The sequence below is a fragment of the Protobothrops mucrosquamatus genome, unplaced genomic scaffold (assembly GCF_001527695.2).
Source record: "Protobothrops mucrosquamatus isolate PMUCROS unplaced genomic scaffold, P.Mucros_1.0 scaffold359, whole genome shotgun sequence".
Classification (NCBI taxonomy): Eukaryota; Metazoa; Chordata; class Lepidosauria; order Squamata; family Viperidae; genus Protobothrops; species Protobothrops mucrosquamatus.
Window position 1 is genome coordinate 80,110 of NW_015386694.1, and position 21,952 is coordinate 102,061.

The window sequence follows — 21,952 nt, forward strand, 5'->3', positions numbered from 1 at the left end:
TTCACAAGGAGGGACTCCACACCGTCTATCTGAGGCACAGTGGCCTCCCTTGGACATAGGCTCTCCCTTATAATGACCGCCACCCCACCGCCCCTACCCCGGGCCCTCGGCCGATGGAATGCCTGGAAACCTGGTGGGCATAGATCAACAAGGGGAACTCCCCCTTCCATGCCCAACCAGGTCTCGGTGATACCTGCCAGGTCCGCTCCCCCCTCTTGGATAAGCTCTTGAATGAGGGGGGCCTTATTTACTACGGACCTGGCATTGCACAACATCAGCCGATGGTCCCGGGCCCGAGGATCTGAGGTCCCTGGAAGTCGAGTAGAGCCCTGAGGATCGGAGCATCCACAAGCTTGTAGGCAGCGTGTGCGTGCTCCCAAAACTCGATATGGTCCTCTGCTCCCGCCATATCTGCCCCTCCCACTGACCGTACTAATCACACCACCCTCTATTAACCCCCCAGTCTCCTCCCTTACCACTCCGCGCCCCCCAGACTGGACTGGCCTTGGCCTCAGAGAGGGCTCCCCCAAGTCCCCTCGGGCCAACCCCGAACCCCCTAAAAACCCCGAACCCCTTAAAAATTTGCTAAAACACCCCTTTTAAAAAGCCCTTAGTTTCCACTTCCTTTGATCTCTTTTGGCCGCATACCACCTCTCGGGGCTCCACACCCCGTCATCGAGGCAGGCCCTTGAAATTGAGTTGGGCCACACCTGTGCGAGGGGGGAATTGCGCAGGGCCAGCAGTTCTGACCTGAGGTACATTCCACTCAGTCATTTCATTTTCACGTTACTTTTTATTCATTCACTTCACATCTAGCATGAACATTTCATTCTTTGCTTCAGAGTGGGACTGGGTTAAGTCAGAGTAAATTTTAAAAAAATCAAGAGAGAAAAGTGAAAATAAAATAACTTGGTATGTAGAAAGACCTTTTATAGGGATGTTATATCACTTATTTCTCTGAATAGAGAGAACCAGCATGGTATAATGGCTGAGATGCTGGTCTCCTTAATCAAGGAAGAGCTCTGGATGAGTTTGGGCCAGTCATTTTCTCTGAACACATCAGCATCAGGACTTGTGACAAGCCAGCTAATAAACAAAAAGCCCTAGTTGCCATCATGCGCTGATAGCTTTAGAAATAAGAAAGCACAGTGCAAAAAGAAGTGGACTTCACAAGCATGTGGATAACACCACTACAATGTTCTTTCTATATTTGAAAAAAATATGCAAATACATACTATGCAATAAAGAGATACCAGATCTGGTTATAAGAACAATTTAAATAATGCTCTATTAATAAATGAAAATGTTGCACAGAATTGCAGATAAATGAAGTATTTGTTGGAAGCATGATTTAAGTTTAGGATTCCCCCAAGCTGCTTTTGTGAGGATAGTGGACCTTAAAAGGCAGGTTGAAAGGCTTTTAAACATTCTTTTAAACACATGCTTTTTCTGTTTATATTATGTTATACTTTCAATTTTGAATAAACTCATCATGTTTTGATTTAACATTCGTAATCTTCTTGTATTTGTTTTGTGCAGGAAATGATACCACCCGGTTCTCATACTGGCTTTTCTGGGTTACATTTACCTTTTGTTGGCTTTACCTACACAACAGAAAGGTAGGTTCAATTAAAAAAAAAAAGAATTGCAGTTTAGAAAGCTCACATGGAGGGCTCTAACTCTAGGGGTAGTCTTTACTTCTTTTTTATGATTAATTTGTATAACACTGTCAGGTACAAATGCTTTACAGAATGATATGGGAAAGAAAAAGAGGTATTTTTCTATAACGGCAGTGTTACAGAGTAAATGTGAAGTAGCGTATGTAATAATACATGTGTATTATTTAAGCTTGGAATTCATTAGATCCAAGCCTGTATAGTACATCAGCTGATTTCTAAAGTTATAGAACAAAAAGAGGGGAGGGGGAACCGACCTCCCTCTTTTCTGTTTTGCCCACATCAATTCTACTGCTCTTTATGCTAATTCTTTATATATAATAGCTCTCTGTGTTGATGGGACAAAAAAAAGCTAAGTAATAGGTTTTGATTTATTTTATCTATTTATTAAATTTATATGCTGCCCCTTTTGCTATAAAGCAGACATGTCAAACACAAGGCCCGGGGGCCGGATGCGGCCCACGAAGTGGTTTCATGTGGCCCGCGAAGCCATCCTGGAAACAGTGAGGGAACGGCCCCCACTGCCTTGGCTCTGGCCCAGGTCGGCCGGGAGCCAATGTACAATTTTGTGGTGGCCATCTATACTGAAACGCATTCAGTCTTAGCTCCACAAGGACGTCTGGAAACAGCGAGGAACCAGCCCCTGCCGTGTCGGCCCTGCCCCCTGGGTGCATGCTGGGGAGGTGTCACCCTTTGTGAGGAATGAAGAAATGCACCATTGCCTGGAAGTGGCCAGCAAATGGCCCTCGCCTACTTCACATATCCAGCTTGATGGGCTCCTGGGGAGGGGTTTCAGCAGGCAGTGAGGCTCCTCCAGTGGACCATGCCTTGGCACTTGCCCTGGTCCCACCCCCTTCTGCCAGAGACCCTCAGATCTGTCCCACTCCTGCCCAGGCCCCCACAGGCACCCTTGATGCGAACGATGTAGAGCTGGCCATGCCCACCCAGTAGGCCACACCCGCTCCATCCACACCCACCCAGTAGGCCACACCCACCTTGGCCACCCCCCCCCGAGGGCAACCACAATGCTGATGCGGCCCTCAATGAAATTGAGTTTGACACCCATGCTATAAAGCAACTCAGGTATAAATGATGGATCATATCAGGTACCTATTCCAAAGTAATCCAATTAATGGTTCTAACTACAATCCTAACTACAAAAAGAATCAATTTTCTCTAAGCTTCAGCCTCCCAGCATAGTATATGTATTACGTTCACAGTAAATAAAACATACTATTATTTCTATTATCTGGATTTCTGAGTTATGCTAATATTCTTTATTATTGGTTCTTTATTGTTTTTTATACACAATAAATTGTTATCTTTTCTTTGTGCTTCATGTAGCTAGGGTAGTGTACCTAGTGTGTCCACATTAAATGTTGTCCTCAAACAGTTAAGGACTAATGATTATTGTAAAACTACTCAATGAGCTTCATAGACAGGTATCCTACAGGAAGCATGATAGATTAGCTATCCACAAGCTTAGTTACTTATAGATTTTTTTTTTTAGCTTATGTTAGTCTTGATTGCTGTATTAAAGGAAAAACTTGCTCTCTGGCAGGCAAAAAGAAATATGATCTGGTGAAAATCATTTTCAAGCTCTTGTCATAAATGTATATAATGTTAGCAAACTGAACTTGAATCAGATCGCTGGGCTGACTTAATCCAGAGGTTTGTGTTCCATCTTTCAAAGATGCTCCAGGTTTTCCTGAGTGTTAAACCTGAGATTATTATGAAAAAAAAGTAATGTACCTTCCCTTGGAAAGGCAATCTTCTCCTGTACTTCATTTGCCTGTCTTAAAAAGTGAAACAGAAAAGAGCACGTGGGAGCAATGGGAGCAATCTTCTGCTTTAAATCACATTGGTGTAAAAGTTATTATTGCTACTTCCTTGCAAGTAAGCTTTCCTTTATGGCAGCGGTTCTCCACCTATGGGTCGTGACCCCATTTGGGGTCGATCGCCCATTTCACGGGGGTCGCCAAGCAAGGCTGTCCGCCATTTTTTTTCCCTTTTCCGGCGGGTGCTTTACCTCCCTTGAGCTGGGCCAGCTGGTGGTCGGCCTGCTCCGTCTCTGCCGCTTGCCAGCTACGCCTCGGCCGGCGCAGGGGGCGGAACCACGCATGCGCGGCGCTCCCGGGCAGGGAAAGTCCTTGACTTACGACCGGTTGGGTAGTCCTTGACTTATGACCGGTTTAGTCCTCGACTTAATGACCGGTTTAGTCCTCGACTTACGACCGGTTGGGGGTCGTGGCATTAAAAAGGTTGAGAACCACTGCTTTATGGGGTTGGAGTGAGCAAAAACAGATTGCTATTTACTGGCCAGCTCACTCAGTAGGTAAACATTTATATAACTTATATAACGTAAGATTTTATTAACTCCTCTGATTCTATTGAATTTTCAAAAGGAAGTTGCTGTTTAAGGTTGATTAAACTTGTTAATTGATGTGTGCACTGATTATTTTGGGTCTTAGCTGTTTTTCTGATCGAGGTTCACTTAGAAGTGTAATGCAGTCCAGTAGCATAACCAAAGACGAGGATGTCCAGCGTGACCTGGAGAATAGCTTGCAAATAGAGGCATATGAGAGGAGAATACGAAGACTGGAACAGGAAAAGCTGGAACTGAGTAGGAAGCTGCAAGGTATGCCCTCTCATTGGCTTTCTTATATTCCATGTGGTGGAATAATATAATGTTATCATTTCTAACCATTATGTTTTTCATTCAATTTAAGAGTCTACCCAGGCTCTTCAGTCCCTTCATGGTTCTACTCGCTTAACAGTGAACACAAATAGGGATAAAGAAATAAAAAAGCTAAATGAAGAAATTGAACGCTTGAAAAATAAAATAGCAGGTAAGTTTTGGAATATATTACTAAATCCAGTAATACAGCCCTAATTTGTGCTGTGCACTTTAAAAGGTGTGCTTCAGTCATTTTTTCTGGGGGCTCTTTCATATGGCTATCCAGTTGGTTCATATTGTGAATTTGTAAAAACTTTCATTAAAACCTGGCTTGCTTACACTAACGGTGCTGAGAACTGTCAATCTTAGCTCAGATTATTTAAATAAACTCCCATCTTCACATTTATTGCTGCTTTTTGCAGCAGTGTCAATTACATATTTGTATTATTTGTCTATATTTCCTTATATGAGCTACATAAGAAGGAGGAGAACCTATGACTTTTAATACAATGTATTAATAAGTCTATTACCAGACACCTCCTAGTTCAGTGGTGGCGAACCTAAGGCACGCGTGCCAGAGGTGGCACTCAGAGCCCTCCCTGTGGGCACGCGCGCCATGTCTTGGAGATGGCAACCGTCCTTCAACCAGCTGCCCACTAACTCGCTGAGCTCCCACATGGCTGGATGCCATCCCAACATGGCTGGTTTCCCTCTCCTCCATCCCTCCTGGCCTCGCATGCTCTCCTTTTTGTGGGCACGACCCACTGTATTGCCTCCTCAGCTGTTGGCCAGCCGTCCAGCTCAGAGGCAGCTCAGAGGCAGTGGGCTGTGGAGCCCCAGAATGGGCCGGCAGGCTGTGGCTGCTGACGGACACTGTCAGCCCCCATGCACTCGCTGGCCTCTGTGTGCGGGGGCCAATGGTGTCAGGCAGCAGCCGCCCCGGCCCCTGCCTCGCCTTGCCCTGCGACAATGGCACCCTCGCCCTGCCTCGCCTCACCCCACTGGACAAGCCTCCTGCCCACTGCCCCACCTGCCAGACACCCCCTGGATCTCCCCCAACCCTGCCAGGCCCCCACAGGCATCTGTCCCCACAAGCAACATCGAGGTGACCACGCCTACCTTGGCCACACCCACCCAGTCTGCCATGACCACAGCCATGCCCACCCAGTGGGCCACGCCCACCCGGTACCCAGAGATAAATAAGTGGGTTTTGGGTTGCAGTTTGGGCACTCAGGCTCTAAAAGGTTTGCCATCACTGTCCTAGTTATTTGTTGTGAATTTTTATTGTTTGTAAAACCAGAGCTTGTCTCTTATGCAACTTAGTCAAGGGGGGAAATGAACAAGGTCCATATCATATCCCAAAGGTGCTCTTTTGCTTGAAGATGTTTTGCTTCTCTTCAGTTTTGAAGCAGCTTCTTGGATGAGAAGCGAAACATCTTCAAGCGAAAGCAAAGGAAATCCAGTTGCCTTTTGAAAAAACACCTTTGGGACAACCATGACCTGGGATGACTGAGAATCTCCATAGAAGTCCATATCATAAATTAAAACAATAAATGTTATGTAATCTTAATATATGGCATATTTAGGCAGGGTCTATGATGGTTCTAAGATTATAGATGGGTTGCAGGTGAAGCAATTTACAGTAATCAGTCTTTAAACCAGGTGTGTCCAACCCATGGCCTGGGGCCCACATGCAGCCCTGGACAACTAGTAATGTGGCCTCATAAGGCCCTCTAAAATAAAGGAACTTTGTAATTTATATACCTTTTACTATATTATATATATTTTGTATGCAGCCCAGGACAATTCCTGTTTAATGTGGCTCGGCAAGCCAAAAGGTTGGACATACCTGCCTTAAACCATTGGAAGAAGATTTGAATCAGAATCATGTGGCTTTTGTTATATAAGAATATTTATTTTAATTATTTTTTTCAGTTTGTAAAATGCTTTTTAAAAAATGTGCATCACTTCTGTTGAAAAAAATCACAATTGTGAGTTTTGATTAAAATCCAATTGTTAATCCTCCTCCAGAGTTTAGAATGTAAGGTCATAATTGATTTTTTTTTTCAACATAGTTATTTGCAGATGCAGCATAAATGTCTACTTTTTCAAATGTTTCCTATGAAGAGCCAGTTTGATATAGTGGTTAAAGTGTTGGTCTAGACCAGGGGTAGGCAACCTTGGCTCTTTTATGATTCGTGGACTTCAACTCCCAGAATTCCTGAGCCAGCATGGCTGGCTCAGGAATTCTGGGAATTGAAGTCCACGAGTCATAAAAAAAAGCCAAGATTGCCTACCCCTGGTCTAAACACCCAGAGAATATGACTTCTAGACCTCCCTTGAGCGTGAAACCCAGCTAGTGATTTTGGGCCAATCACTCTCTTTCAGCCCAACACCTCAAAAGGTTGTGGGGAAAGGAGAAAGTAGAAATATTAGGTATATTCGTTGCCTTGAGTTGACCGTAATACTGTATATAAAAGCAAGTGGGATAACAACAACAATTAATTCCCTTTTAGTTTATATTCTAGAACTTCTAGAGATTTTTTTAAAAAAAATAAAGAACAATTCTATAACTTGCATAACATATAGACTCTTGTGTGCGTTTGTGTGTGTGTGTGTGTGTATTTTTTCTTTATATTTTTTTCTTTATATTCAAGCTATTTATCATATTATAAACCTGAGGACTAGAATATGGCATCTGGTGATACCAATTCATCTACAAAGCTTCTCAGTTTTCCCTGCCAGATTCCTTGGCCTGCCTGATTTTTTTTTCCAGTTTAAAAAAAAAAGGAAAAGAAAAAGCTGGAATGCTGCAAATGTAGTGCCAACCTTAAGTATTATCTTCATTTGCTACTGCAGATTAAATATAACCATTAAAATAAAAATGAGACATAACTTGCTGCCCAGAAATTCGTTAGAAAGTATATTCATTTGCTCAAGGAAGAAGAAATGTGAGAACAGCAATAAGAAGAATTTTTTAGAATGACAAGATAGAAGGGATGCCAGGCAGCATTTTGATAAATTCATGCTTTGTAACTGGCTATGTTTTTCCCTCCACCCAACAGTAGCCATATTTACAAAAGTTCCCACAATATATTTCCAAAATTCCTAAAGTATTAGTTGTTCAGAAAGATCCCCCCCCTCCATTTTCCATGGTGGAATTATGACAGAAAGCCAAAGGGACGATTTTATGTCTTATTTTCCTCCCCTTCTTTCTTATTTTTATCTTTAAAGGTTTCCAGTTCTTGTTAACTTAAAAGCTTGAATATAAAGAAACTTTTGATTAAATCTCTAATGGCAAGAAGATTAATTTAAGCTAGAGATGACTGAGGGGTGGGGCCTTCATTGCTTAATTTAATTTCTTGTTTCTTCCTGCAATGTCTGTACCATGCATTGGCCTGTGATTATTTCCTTCCTTTTCCTTGTGGAAAATATTCCATAAACCTCAGTGAGAATTCAAAGAGTAAATAAAATGCGATTTTGCCAATGTATACTGTAACAGGGAAGAATTGTGATCCAATTTAAATTGTTCATCTTAACAGAGAGAAATGTAGAATTGTTTCTCTATCATCTGTGAAAAGAAACTTCCCTGTTCATAGATTCAAATAGGTTAGAACGGCAGCTTGAAGATGCAGTGACATTGCGACAGGAACATGAAGATTCCACCCACAAGTTAAAAGGCCTTGAAAAGCAATGCAGGATACTCAGGCAGGAGAAGGAAGATCTTCATAAGGTATTGATTGTTGAAAATGCTTCATTGAAGTAAGATATATGTTGCCTAGGAAATAGAGGTATAAAACAGCTGGTTTGGCCAGCCCAGCAACATAATTTAAGAATGGTTATTACTAAAATATGTTGCTTATCATATTCATATCATGTACTTTTTCTCCAGAGCATGGAAATAATATATTTCAATATAATAGGAATTATATAATATAGACATGCCAGTATTTTTTAGGATTGCACAAGTCAGCAATCTTCATGGCTGAGTAGACAATAATCAGGATCTAGGCTTTACTAATCCAGACTTTTTTTAGCTGCTCCATTATATTTACTTAATAATACCCCAACTATTGGAGTGAGATGTTATTTAAAAGTCTTTCTTTATATGCAATACAAAAAAGACAGAAGAAATTTGTCACTAAAACATGTATCCTGAAATTGCCAACAGGACATTTTTTGCTGTAATGTCACGGCCATAAATCTAGTTTCTTACCCATGAACAGCAGATGCCACATTTCATTAACTTTCATTTACTTCTTCTACTGCTTTCTTCCACACATCTAAGGCAATTTAGAGTAACATTTCAATTGTGGATTAAACTGAATTATATCCTGTATATATTTTTGCATAAGGAAAACCTATACTACATAATTAATATAGTGGTGTACAAAATGTTTTGAATCATAATTCTGTCACTTCAAGCTAAGAACATTTCTGCTAATACCAGAACAGTGTCTAAATGCTTTTCGTAAGGCAAAACATCCTGTTTAAACTTTGAAATGGGATATATGGTTTTCAGAATGGGATGTTTGGGGCTCAAAATATTTGGCACACCACTAATTTTAGTGTTTGGGTGGGATACCATTTGGGAATTCCAGGGCTATAAAGTGGACATGGAAGTCAAAAAAAACATCCTAGATGGAGGAAGTTGGCAAATCACTTCCTTAACAAAGCTAAAAAACCTGTAGAGATGCAATCACGGAGTCACATTTGTTGTTCAAAGGTACAAAAGGTTGCCTATCCTCAGAGGAAGGCCAAGAGTGTTAACTAAAAACCCATGTACGTAACTACCTTAAGGTATTCCCTGTCTTTAATCCCAGTGAGAAAAGGGAAGCTGCTATTCCTGTGTAATCTCTAAAGAATAGACAATCACCAAGAGTAAAGATTTTACTAATTTCTTATCCCATGGCTCCTTTTGCCAGGAATTGCAGCAAAACCTTGCAATTTATATTCCTTTTCTGCTTCTGGGAAGGAAAAGATCTGCAGAATGCAAGTGGAAAGCAAAAGCAGAAACCACAGAAGAATAAAAAATCTGTTATTTTTTTTCCTTTGAAGATGGAGGAGAAAAAAAGAGGAGAGAAGGAAATAGAACAATTAAAGATGTGAGAATGGAGGAAAGATAAGGAAGAGAGAAAGAATCAGATGATGCTAGCTAGCTACAGTGTATAAATGGGATGAGTAAAAGATAGGAAAAGAAAGGGAAATAGATTTAAAAAGTATGGAAAGAAGAGGAAAAAGAGAGAAATTGAAAATAAATATATAATGTATTGAGCATATCAAGCTGGTGATGTAATAAAAACCAATATTAGCTTTCTATTGAAATATTATTTATACTTTGCCTCTCCCTGAGGATACCTGGGAGAGGCAAAGTCACTCTCTCAAATTTGCAAGATATAATTGTAGCATGCTTCTGTACACTTTGCCAGAGTACTATTTGACTTTAATCAAATGTATCTTAAAACTCAGTATAGCTTTTAAACTGATTCGGGCCTTTTCTCTCACTAGCAACTCCTTGAGGTATCCGAAAGATTAAAGATACAGTCGAAAGAATTAAAGGATGCTCATCAGCAAAGAAAGCTAGCAATGCAGGAGTTCTCAGAACTGAATGAGAGGATGGCAGACTTGCGTTCTTACAAGCAGAAACTCTCTCGACAACTCCGTGACAAAGAGGAAGAAGTGGAAGTGATCATGCAGAAAACTGACTCTATGAGACAAGAAATGCGTAAATTGGAAAAAGCAAGGAAAGAGGTAGCTCAGCAGGGTATTTGAGGATAATGGATTTTAACTGATACTGATACTTAGAAAAGTTATACCCAACTGTTTAATTTTGGGTGTGTGTGTGAAAGTCTTATCAATGCTTCTAGTTTGGAAGGTTATGCAGAAAAAGAAAGTGTGAAGTATTAATTGAATGGGTACAGTTTATTATAATGTCTACATTCATAACAATTTTCTGGATTACGGTTTTACTCACCCCACCTCACATCTCTATAATAAGGCACTTTTATTGTTAGAATTTTTATTTAATCATAAAGATACCGTATTTTTCCATTCTTTATACTGATACATATCTTTATACTGATACATATCAAACAGTTTATTTTTAAAACATAATAGAATCTGCCTCTTATTTGGGGTGTACATTTGCTATAAAAATAATATAATATAGGTTCAGTGAAATCATTAGGATATGGTAGAAACCACAACAATGAAAATAAGGTATGACAAAACCTTTTTTTAAGTTTCAGAAATAAATTACGAGGATATGTGTATCCTTATATGGGCCTGTTTTTACACTCTATTTTCCTTTTCCTGTAAGTCTTGCTGTTTATTATGTAGACTTTACCTTATTTTTTAGTACTTCAAGGATTTTGTACAATAGCTAGTTCCTCTTGATGTTGTAGAATTAGTAATGGCTAAGCTCAAGTTGTTTCTATAATTAGGCTTATTTTTCTTTTTATAGCTAGAAGGACAACTTGATGATGCACTAGCAGAAGTATCAAAAGAGCGGAAACTTAGAGAATGTAGTGAAAAAGCAGCTAAACAGCTGGAAAATGAACTGGAAACACTAAAGGTGACAATATGTTATGGATGATTAAGCCATCTGAGGCTTACTTTATTTGGGAAGAACAAGAAGTGTGGGTGTTTAATATACTCCATTTTACAGTTGCAAACTAGCCATATTCTAGAATTCAGCTTCTCAGAAATCTCAATACAATTATTATTCATCTAAAACCAAATTGGCATCGTATGCATTTTCATTTATAGTCAATAATAATAATAATAAAGTTGGAAGGGACCTTGGAGGTCATCAAGTCCAACCCCCTGCTCAGGCAGGTAACCCTATATCATTTTGGACAAATGATTGTCCAGTCTCTTCTTAAAAACTTCCAGTGTTGGAGTATTCACCACTTCTGGAGGCAGGTTGTTCCACTGGTTAATTGGTCTAACTGTCAGGAAGTTTCTCCTTAGTTCTAGGTTGCTTCTCTCCTTGATTAGTTTCCATCCGTTGTTTCTTGTCCTGCCCTCAGGCGCTTTGGAAAATAGCTTGATTCCTTCTTCTTTGTGGCAGCCCCTGAGATATTGGAACACTGCTATCGTCCTTCTTTTTATTAGACTAGACATATCCAATTCCAGCAACCGTTCCTTATATGTTTTAGCCTCCAGTCCCCTAATCATCTTTGTTGCTCTTCTCTGTACTCTTTCTAGAGTCTCAACATCTTTTTTACATCGTGGTGACCAAAACTGGATGCAGTATTCCAAGCATGGCCTTACCAAGGCATTGTAAAGTATTAATACTTCATGTGAACTTGATTCTATCCCTCTGTTAATGCAGCCTAGCACTGTGTTGGCTTTTTTGGCAGCTGCAGCACACTGCTAGCTCATATTTAAATGATTGTCCACTAGGACTCCAAGATCCCTCTCACAGTTACTACTATTGTCAGTCAGTTGCATATATTAGACATTCCATAAAAATGTTGGGTTAGGTGGTATGCTCCCAGGCTCATGATGGAAAGTTGTATTTATGGGAGTATATTAACTTTCACTTCATGTCTTATATACTTGACAAGTTACCTACATTTTATTTATTGTTTTAATTTCAACTCACTATGTGACTCCAGGCATCGGAAAAAAAAGTTACCAACAGCAGCATTTAAAATGAGTTCACACAGCCTTGTGGTTCAGACCCTGGGAGAACAGCTTGGTTTTCAAGTATTTGAAAAGACATTTGAGACCATCAAAATAATTCAGGGAATGCTCTTCCATAGAGGGTAGATATTTTCTGACAGTGGGAACAGTTAATCAGTGGAACAATTTGCCTCAAGAAATTGTAGGTACTCATCCCTGGAGATTTTCAAGAAGAGACTGGACAGCCATTTGTCTGGAATCGTATAAGATCTCCTGCCATGGGCAGGGGTTTGGATAGAAGACCTCCAACCCTATGCTGTGTTTTATATTCTGTGGTAACAGAGAAAGCATAACTCCTAAGTCCCCTAAAATGAAGCTGGTTAGTAGACAGAACCCAGAGCACACCAACCCTATTAGATCATAACACAGGTAATTGGAAACAGGTGGTCTAAAGAACAGCTATGTCTCGTGATGGGTTTTATAGGTGATCACCAGCATTTTAAATTATATTCAGAAGTACACAGGTGACTGATGGCTGATTCACACATGAAACTTCTCATGGCACTATATTTTGGAGTATTTGTAGCCTCTAAGTAGTCTTCAAGAACATGCCCATACGAAGGGCATTGCAGAAATCCAGATTAGAGATGAGTATAGTGTGAACAACTTTGAGTAAGGCCCCTTGATTCTTGAATGGATGTAACTGGCACACAAGATGCATTTATGCAAAGAACCTAACCTAACCTAACTAGCTACCATTTACTCTTCAAGCAGAAGCCAAGAGTCAAGGAGGAGCTCAGATTGTTCACCGGTTCCATTTAGGGCAGGGAAATCTACCATTCTTATGGCTTAGAACTCCAGGAATTCCAAATTCTTGTTGCTTCAAAGAGCTAACTTGAAGCATCCCGATTTGTCTCTTGGTTCAATCAGAACTTTAGCTTTAATATTAAAGAGACAAACTTTTACATGCCTCCCCTTTTTTAACAATTTCTGCTCTTTCGCAGGTAAAGCAAGGAGGACGCAGTGCAGGAATGGCCATGCAGGAGCATCAACAGGAGCTAGCTAAAGTGAACTCAGAGCTTCAGAATAAAATTTCATTTTATGAAGAAGAGTTGGTCAGGCGAGAAGCTTCCCATGTCTTGGAAGTAAAAAATGTGAAAAAGGAGACACATGATTTAGAAAGCCATCAGCTTGCACTTCAAAAAGAAATCATGGTATTAAAAGATAAACTGGATAAGGCAAAACGAGAGAAGTAAGTACTGTGTAAAATTGTATTTTGAAAGCTTATGTTTTTAATTGTTCAAAAAGTATCTGAAATCCAAAAGTAAAGTAAAAAAAGATGTTAGCAAACTTTGAATGGGCATTTATGGGATTTTATTTCAATTCTAGGCACAGTGAGATGGAAGAAGCTGTGGGAACTCTAAAAGACAAATATGAACGAGAGAGAACGATGTTGTTTGAAGATAATAAGAAATTAACGACTGAAAATGAAAAGGTAATTGAGATTATACAGAATTATTTTTTAATTTCAAATAGTATGTAAATTCAGATTTTTTTTCAATTCTCCTCCTCCCAAAAAATCAAGAAAGAGTAGCTATATTTCTGAACTTCGTGTTTGCGTGTGTGAATATTCCTATGCCAAGTAGAACTTTGATGAATTATTTTGCGTATTTTGTTTTAAATATCACATATGTATGCACTTTGTCTGGTCTAGGGCTTTCACTGCTTGGCATGTTGCAAGCAGTTTGCACATAGCTTGAATGGGCTGTAAGTTACATTAAATTACATTTATGAAAACTGCTAAATAATACATTTTGTTGTCACAGCTTTGTTCCTTTGTCGATAAACTGACATCACAAAACAGACAGTTAGAGGACGAGCTTCAGGATTTGGCAGGAAAAAAGGAATCTGTGGCCCATTGGGAAGCTCAGATTGCAGAAATCATTCAATGGTATGTACCCTTTGGGATCCAGGTTTTTTTAAAAAAATATACTTGGAACTTTCTCAACAGAAGTAAATCTTGAAGAGAATTGAAATGTATCATTTTGTGAATGTAATCAACTTCATAAATTACACATAGCAGCAAATGTTAATAGGTTAGAATATTGTCTTCTCTTTTTTCCTCACCATTACAAGCATTTTATCAATTTCATATTGACTAATTTCTCTACAATGAGAGCAACTAAATCTTAGTTTTAATTATTGTCTAAATACCAATGGCTCTCCTTCATTTTGCTATTTCAATATTTTTTTTTACTAAAAAACCTGAGAGCTCTGGTACCAGGTAAGTAAGATGAAACAATGTTGAGCCTTTAAATATTTTCTTAAATTACATGATGACATAGCCAAAATACTAAAGGAATTTGTATCACTTTCCAACAGAGCTTCATTATCCCCCATTATAACATTCTTCATAAATTTAATAGTCAGTCTGAATGGAAAAAATATTACATTCTTCAGTGATCCCCAATGTGGAGGATTTGTCTGAGGGCAGCAAAACCTTATTATATTTCTTCTCTTTCATATTTTTATAAATAACTCAAAGCAGCAAATATATATAATACTCCTATCTCCCCACCACTTTCTACGGGCTTAAAAATAAAATTCTATCTTTATTAGCAATTATGATTGGATACCCAAGGAATTTGTCTCTGGCACATAAGCTGTCAGTGTACGTGCAAGCAACAAGTGATAAATCATGATCTTAAACATAAAATACAATCATCATCAATCATAAGATACAAACTCGGTGATACTCATAGGATACTAAATAAGCAAACAACATAAATCATGAGATACAAACAACAAAGTTATAGTCATAAGAAGCTAAGGAAATAGATAATAGGAAAGATGAAAAGATGAGAAGGATAATAGGTAATAGAGCCTTGCTAGGTGGTTTGACATCCTAGGGCATATTTAATATTAATATTAATATTAAGAGCAAATAAGAAATTTCAGAAACTTCAAGAGGAATTTCCAACTATTTATTTTTTAAGGTAGAGTCTCTCCCAAGTATTTTCACCAGCTGGATTGTATTGAAATAAGCTACCCACAGAATTCAGTTCCATATCTTTCTTGTATATGACTACAGTTCTTTCCATTGCTGTCTCAGTCTTCCCAGCCCACAACCTTTCCTATTGTTGAGTTGAAGAATGGGAGGAATTTAAACTCTTGGGGAAAAACATAAATATAGGGCTCAGTTTCTCTGTGTTGCGGAAGGCAGTTCCTGTGTGTCTTCATTGTTGTCTGCAGTAAAGTGGCTAATCTGTGTTGTGTCTGCCTGCCAAAGCAAGTTTATGAATATGGGTCAAATGTCAAATTAGATGTGACATGTTGTTGTTGTTGTTGTTGTTATTATTATTATTATTATTATTATTATTATATTCCTCTTGATTAAAAGATAAGGTTCTAAAGAATAATATTCATGGAGGAAGTTTTCACTGAACTACTAAACTAGCTTACTGTCTCTCTCATAGTCCTGAACATTGTGATTAAACTAGCTGGTTTAAATAATGTTTTGCTTTTGTCTTATTTCATTTTAATTTTTAAGGGAACTGAAAGGGTCTTCCTTTGAAAGCCTAACTGGGCAGAAAAAAAGATTTAAATGGGTCATATTTCAGGAGCCACATTATAAATGAGACTTCCTCACCCTGAAAACATGAGGAAAGGAATTTCAAATATGAGTTCGGAATTTTTTGTGTTCTTAACCAACAGTATTGGTAAAATATAAATGTTTCCACTGTAGAGGAAATACATTATAAGTGAAATAAAGCTGAAAAGGGTTATGTTGATCTCAAACAACAAAACTGTAAACATGGAAAGAGCCACAGAATTGGTAAAAATTGTTTAATCAATAGGTAGGGAATCTCTGCTAGTTTCAAATGTATGATATATTTTCATTCAAGAGCATAGTTTGATAGTTTTACTAGTGTTTTACTGTGACTGAATGCATATGAAACATTTTTAATTAACCACCTATGTAAAGTAATGTTTCTGATATGCTTTACACACTAGGGTGAGTGACGAAAAAGATGCACGCGGCTATCTTCAGGCACTAGCTTCTAAGATGACAGAAGAACTTGAATCTTTAAAAAGCTCTAGTCTGGGATCAAGAACACTGGTGAGCATGGAAATGTATATGATTAATTAATGGGAAAGCCTTATAATGTATGGTGCCTCTGATGTTTTAGTTGAAATTCAATCACTATCAGCTGTATCTGCTGGTGTCCTACTTAGATGCCATGGGAGAGTGAAGAGTTCAGTATTAAACGTGGCCATCATAATCCAACAGAGCCATTGCATTGTCTTCTGAACTACTCCATGGCACTTGAAAGTCCCCTCACTCTTTTTTTGCTGGCCTCTGCAAGGGAGAGTCCACTGCTCTAAAAGAAGAGGAAACAGTTGTTTATTATTCAGTTGTGTTTTTAAAACTCGATACACTGGAAATGAGATCATGTTAAGGAATTCTTTCCATATGATGGCTCAGATCATCTCAGTCTGTTTAACTCACCAACCTAGGCGGATAGCTTAAGAAGTTCACAAGTAAGATATGAATTAAATTGTTTTCTACTCTTGTTGCTCCCAGTCTGTCCTTTTTATATGCTGCTTCTCTATGTAGAGTTATCCTATATCAGGGGCCTTCAGACTTGGCCCTTTTATGACTTGTGGACTTCAACTCCCAGAATTCCTCAGCCACTGCCTGGCTGAAGAATTCTGGGAGTTGAAGTCCACAAGTCACAAAAGGGCCAAGTTTGAAGACCCCTGCCTATATAGTCACTGAGTGACAATTCCATGATCTATGTGTTCACATCTTTAGCCTATGATTTCCACAAATAAATTATGCATTGAATGAAAGATTTATACTTTATTCAAAGTTATCTGCTGGTGCGTTCTCATTGAATAAGATCTGAGTTCTGCTACTATGAGAGATGAAGAAAAAAAGTCTTCATCTGCTTTCTCAGTATAATATATACTTTCTAAATTTTCATTATACCTTCTTTTACTAACCCTATTTTCCGGATTAGAAACACTTGACCAATTTGGATTTTTATGCCTTTTTGACTATTGTGACACTCTTTCTTTGAGACAAAGTTACTCTCTCAATATGAATCCTTTTATATTTTCCACCATCCCTGGTTCATGGTTCTAAATCAAGACTGAAACTAATCACATTTTATTTAATCCCTTAATAATCCTTAAGAATTAAATAGCTATTTATAGAGTGTTGTAGTACTTTTATGGACAGCTTTTATTTCATTTCATTTAGTTTTTGTTTTAAATACTACCTATTTTGAAATCCATTTTGGAAGAATAACTAGATTATAACATTTGAAGGAAGAATAGACGATAATTATTAGACGCTACAAGAAAAGCAGGAATTGGAGATGATATACAACCCAAAGAAATAGAATATAGATTTGGCAATGTTTCGTAAGACAGGAAGTGGTTTCATTTGATGTTCCCTTTGCTCTTTTCCACCTCCTTTCAATATATTAGGAAAGAAAATGTTTTACCTATTATACCCCAAGGAAAGAGTGGTACTCCTGAGACCTGCAAGTTTAACAGAGGTCCATAATGCAACATTCTGGTTAAGTGTTGCTGGCATTGCTCTCTCTCTCTTTTTTTTTTTCAGATTCCATTTATGTGTTTCTGATTAGAATGTAAATTTAACTGAAATCAATAGGAACTGATAGAGATATAAAGAGTTATTCTGATATTTTTTTCCAATTGTATAAGGTTTTTCAAATCAAACACACACTCATTAATAGTCATAAGTTAAAATGAAATTTTTGAATAGTGTTAATATTTAAAATGTTATTAATGTTTAAAATGCCTTTAATAATGTAGAGGAAATAACAAGTGCTTGATGTAACAGGATCCACTCTGGAAAGTGAGACGTAGTCAGAAGCTGGATATGTCAGCAAGGCTGGAATTGCAGTCTGCTCTTGATGCTGAAATACGTGCCAAACAGCTAGTTCAAGAAGAATTAAGGAAAGTTAAAGATGCCAATCTGTCCTTTGAAAGGTAATTTTTGAAAGGGGTGGCCCCTGTATAATGATGTATTTTAACATGTATTGAAGGATTTTTTTAAAAAATGCTGATATATTTTAGGCATTTGTTTCTTTCAGCAACTGGTATTTAATTTAATTTAATTTAATTGGTATAACTGTCTTTAGTATTGGAGGCAGTATATCACACTCATGAATTATAAACATGAATGACACTTACCTCTGTAATGGAAATGAAGAACAACTAAAATTAAAAAGGTTGGAAGAAGCACTCAACAAAGAACAGGGGCAGTAAAATTAACTTATGTTTAATATGTCCCTGTGTTTCCATTTTATTATTTAGCAAACTAAAGGAATCTGAAGCAAGAAATCAGGAACTCTTGGAAGAAGTTGAAGGTTTAAAGAAGAAACTGGAGGAAAAATACCGATCTGATGCAGGTGAAAATTTAGCCAACATATGGTTACAGAATGATTACTCTTATTGGCTTATGTATTTATTTATGTATTTATTTTTTAGGTCTTAAACTTTCAGATTTTCAAGATTCCATTTTTGCGTACTTCAATACCTCTCCTCTTACACATGATCTAACTTTCAGAGTAAGTATTAAACTGTGATTACAGACATTTGCCAAATATAACATAGAAATGCATGTTGAATTGGAGTGCAGAGTCTATACATAAAAACATTGGTCTTTTACAAACTTACTAAACACATTTCATAACTTATTCTCCTATATTACTTGCACCTTCCTTAACTTGTAACAGTGGCAGATGTGGTGGTACTGTTCCTACTGAGGTTAGATTATTTTATTATGTATGCTTTTATGTTATGGTTTGCTGTATTATTTATATATTACTTATTTTTATGTAACTTGAAGCATGGGAAACAAATGAAGAAAAGATGAAGACAGGATTTAAACTTCTATGTTAGGCTGAAATATTTCCTATACTATAATTTCCACTTTAAAAATCTCTCCTCAGTATCTTTTGTTCCGTTGTCAGCTTAATTCTTCCACATCCTTTGTCAAACCACATCCCTCACTAAAGGGAAAATTCACTTGTATCTTCTGGAATTCTTTACCTTTCATTCTCTCACAGACTTGGGCATACAGATTTCTTTCTATACTATCTCTTTACATTAAGAAAACAAACCAAGTATTATTAAAATAGTAAAGAGGAAGAGATTTAGAGCAAGGAGATCTATACTTTAGAAGCTCTGCTAGTCCACTATATTAACCAGGTACCAGACAAGCATCATGGCGTGCAGTTGCTTTTGCCTAATAGAAAAAAACCCCTCCTTATATTTATACCATTTTCATAAAAATAAATATAATCCATTCTTGATTAAAATAGCCACTTAAACTAATGCATTCTTTCTTATTATTTCACATTTACAGGTGCTAAATCCAAAGTGTGTTTATCAGTGTTATTATTAGTATTACTTTAAATGTGATACTAAACTTGCAATGGATCTGTTGGTTAGAAATGATATGAAAAGGCCATTTCACAAGAGAAAGAAAAATATGTCAAGATTTACCATTTTGAGGATCAGCTTATCTATCTTTTGTTAGTCAAATGCCCAGAAAAGGTCACAGATTGGATGAGAATAGCCATACCCAGCTTTTTGTATCATAATGGTAGTGTCTGTAAAATTGTGTTCCACAATTTAAGCCTTTCACAGACTGTTTGATTTAAACTTCAGGTGCACATGACTGGAGCATTTACAAATGAACAGTTTTTCCCATGAGGTCAATAAAGAAAAATATCATACTGAATTATTAATGTTAAGTTCCACACTCTTGATCTCACTGAATTTTGTGGCTCATTCTATAAAACATGCAAAGTTGATATTGTAAATAATATCATATGTGAGAATAAAACACAAGATTTATTTTTCAATATCTCAGCAGCAATTGTACATATCATTTAGTTGTAATGTCTGGCTCCCTTATTTCCTTTCCAGATGTCATGCTAACTGCCGAGAAAAAGACAAATAGGTTTTAAGTCTTTGAATGAATAAAGTAGAAACTTTGTACTGCTTACTTCTCTGTCGGTTTCTAGTTGCTATAAAACAAATTATTTTTCCTACGTAGTTAAAAGCCTTAAATGACATATAAGTATGGATGTGATTGTGTTCAGAATTAATCACATTGAAACTGATGGTAAATACCTGCCATTAATTAAATTGACTCCAATCAAGCCGAATAAAGTTTAGCTGTTTTAGTAGGACATTTCTGACATTATCACAGTTGCCTCTTCCAGCAAAAGCCATGGTCTGCAAAGAGCTTACAAAGCATCCAAGAGATCTCATTGTTGGAAGATATCAGTCGGGAACAAAAAAATTTCCAAGGCTTTGGATATACCATGGAACAAGTGAAGACAGTCATCAACAACTGGACAAAATATGGCACAACAGTGACATTTGCAAGAATTTTCTGGTTTTGGAGGGCATTATAGGAAGTCTGCCAGTCTGACTCCCTCTTTCTTATGCAAAGAGATTGAGAGTATGTCTCTGGAGGATTGCATTCCCACTTTCTTTTTGAGTTTTTTTTTTCACCTTTCCCAGAAAGAATGGCAGGTTCAGGCCTGTACTGAATATTCTCCATCTTAACTTCTACTTTAACTGCTCTGACAATGCATATACATTGCCTTGAAAAATGCCTGTTTTTTCATTTTTATTATTATTAAATTTATTTGCCACACATGTTGCCATGGGACCACTGGGCAGCTTATAACGATAGAATGTAAAATTATAAAAAATATATAAATATAGCAATAGTAAAATAATGAAACAATAAAAAATAAATAATGAAAATACAGCAATATGAATTAAAAAATGGGGAGGAAGGGAGCAGGATGCATGCGGGGGGGGAGGGGAGGGAGTGAAGTTTACTATTACTCTAATAGCCACCTCCAGTACACTGTACTATTGCATCTTCCTTTATTTTATAGTACAGGGACTTTATACCAACTCAACATTTCACATTTATCACAACTTTGTGGTTGTTTTTTTTCAATGGATGGCACCAGACCCATTCATTCCCACTGGTGGCTCAGTGGTTAGAATACAGTACTGCAGGCTACTTCTGCTGACTGCCGGCTGCCTGTTCGGCAGTTCGATTCTCACCAGCTCAAGGTTGACTCAGCCTTCCATCCTTCCAAGGTTGGTAAAATGAGGTCCCAGATTGTTTGGGGCAATATACTGACTCTGTAAACTGCTTAGAGACGGCTGTAAAGCACTGCAAAGTGGTATATAAGTCTAATTGCTATTGCTAAGTACTATTGTTATTCTCCATGTTTAAGATAGCATTTTTGTATCAATTGACTATATCCTCACTGCTTATTCCTGTTGTTATCTTTTTAATCATCTAGCCAGATCATTCTACTCTTGCACATCCTAAATCTTTCCTTATTATGATGAAAGACATATAATGTAGAGGGGCAGCAGTCAATAGCACTTTCCTTCCATTGGTACATCTTATATGCAAGCTCTCATCAAAAAGAAAGGCAAAGATCATTCTTCAGCTATTGAGCCATGTGCCAGTTGCAAATTTAGTAACTGGTTTTGCCCATATTCATCTATACCTCTTAATGAGTGGCATGTTCATTCCACTCCTCTCAATTCAGATATCCCTGGCTTTATTTCTTCATTCCTGACTTCAAGTAAGTCTCAAGTAGGTAAAATCCCCCTTTTCACGTGGACCTCCCCACAATTCATTGTCCACCAATCAATTGTGTTCATTTTGTTTTGGGAACATTCTGAGCAGCTCAAGAGTTTTCCCAGCGTTTGACCTTGGGGTATTGGGACTGTTCGGGTTGTGTCAGCTCACTTGAATTCCTCAGCTCCCTCACAAGCCTCCCTTGCATTCCAACACTTTTTCTGCCCACTCTCTGCTTCTGCTGCCTGGTTGCAAGCAGGGGCGCATGGCGAGTCAGACACGACACAGTGATAATTTTGACAA

General features: G+C 37.9%; 1 protein-coding gene across 1 annotated transcript in view; it reads left to right on the forward strand.

The window, feature by feature from the left end:
• CDC42BPB (CDC42 binding protein kinase beta) overlaps positions 1-21,952 on the forward strand; it is a 106,097-nt gene that overhangs the window by 52,705 nt on the left and 31,440 nt on the right. The window contains exons 9-21 of the mRNA XM_015815657.1: positions 1,540-1,619; positions 4,148-4,314; positions 4,406-4,525; positions 7,953-8,086; positions 9,862-10,104; positions 10,817-10,927; positions 12,987-13,234; positions 13,372-13,477; positions 13,809-13,933; positions 15,997-16,102; positions 17,858-18,006; positions 18,334-18,428; positions 18,508-18,587. Coding sequence (XP_015671143.1) covers positions 1,540-1,619; positions 4,148-4,314; positions 4,406-4,525; positions 7,953-8,086; positions 9,862-10,104; positions 10,817-10,927; positions 12,987-13,234; positions 13,372-13,477; positions 13,809-13,933; positions 15,997-16,102; positions 17,858-18,006; positions 18,334-18,428; positions 18,508-18,587 — 1,764 coding nt within the window. The remainder of the gene's footprint in view (positions 1-1,539; positions 1,620-4,147; positions 4,315-4,405; positions 4,526-7,952; positions 8,087-9,861; positions 10,105-10,816; positions 10,928-12,986; positions 13,235-13,371; positions 13,478-13,808; positions 13,934-15,996; positions 16,103-17,857; positions 18,007-18,333; positions 18,429-18,507; positions 18,588-21,952) is intronic.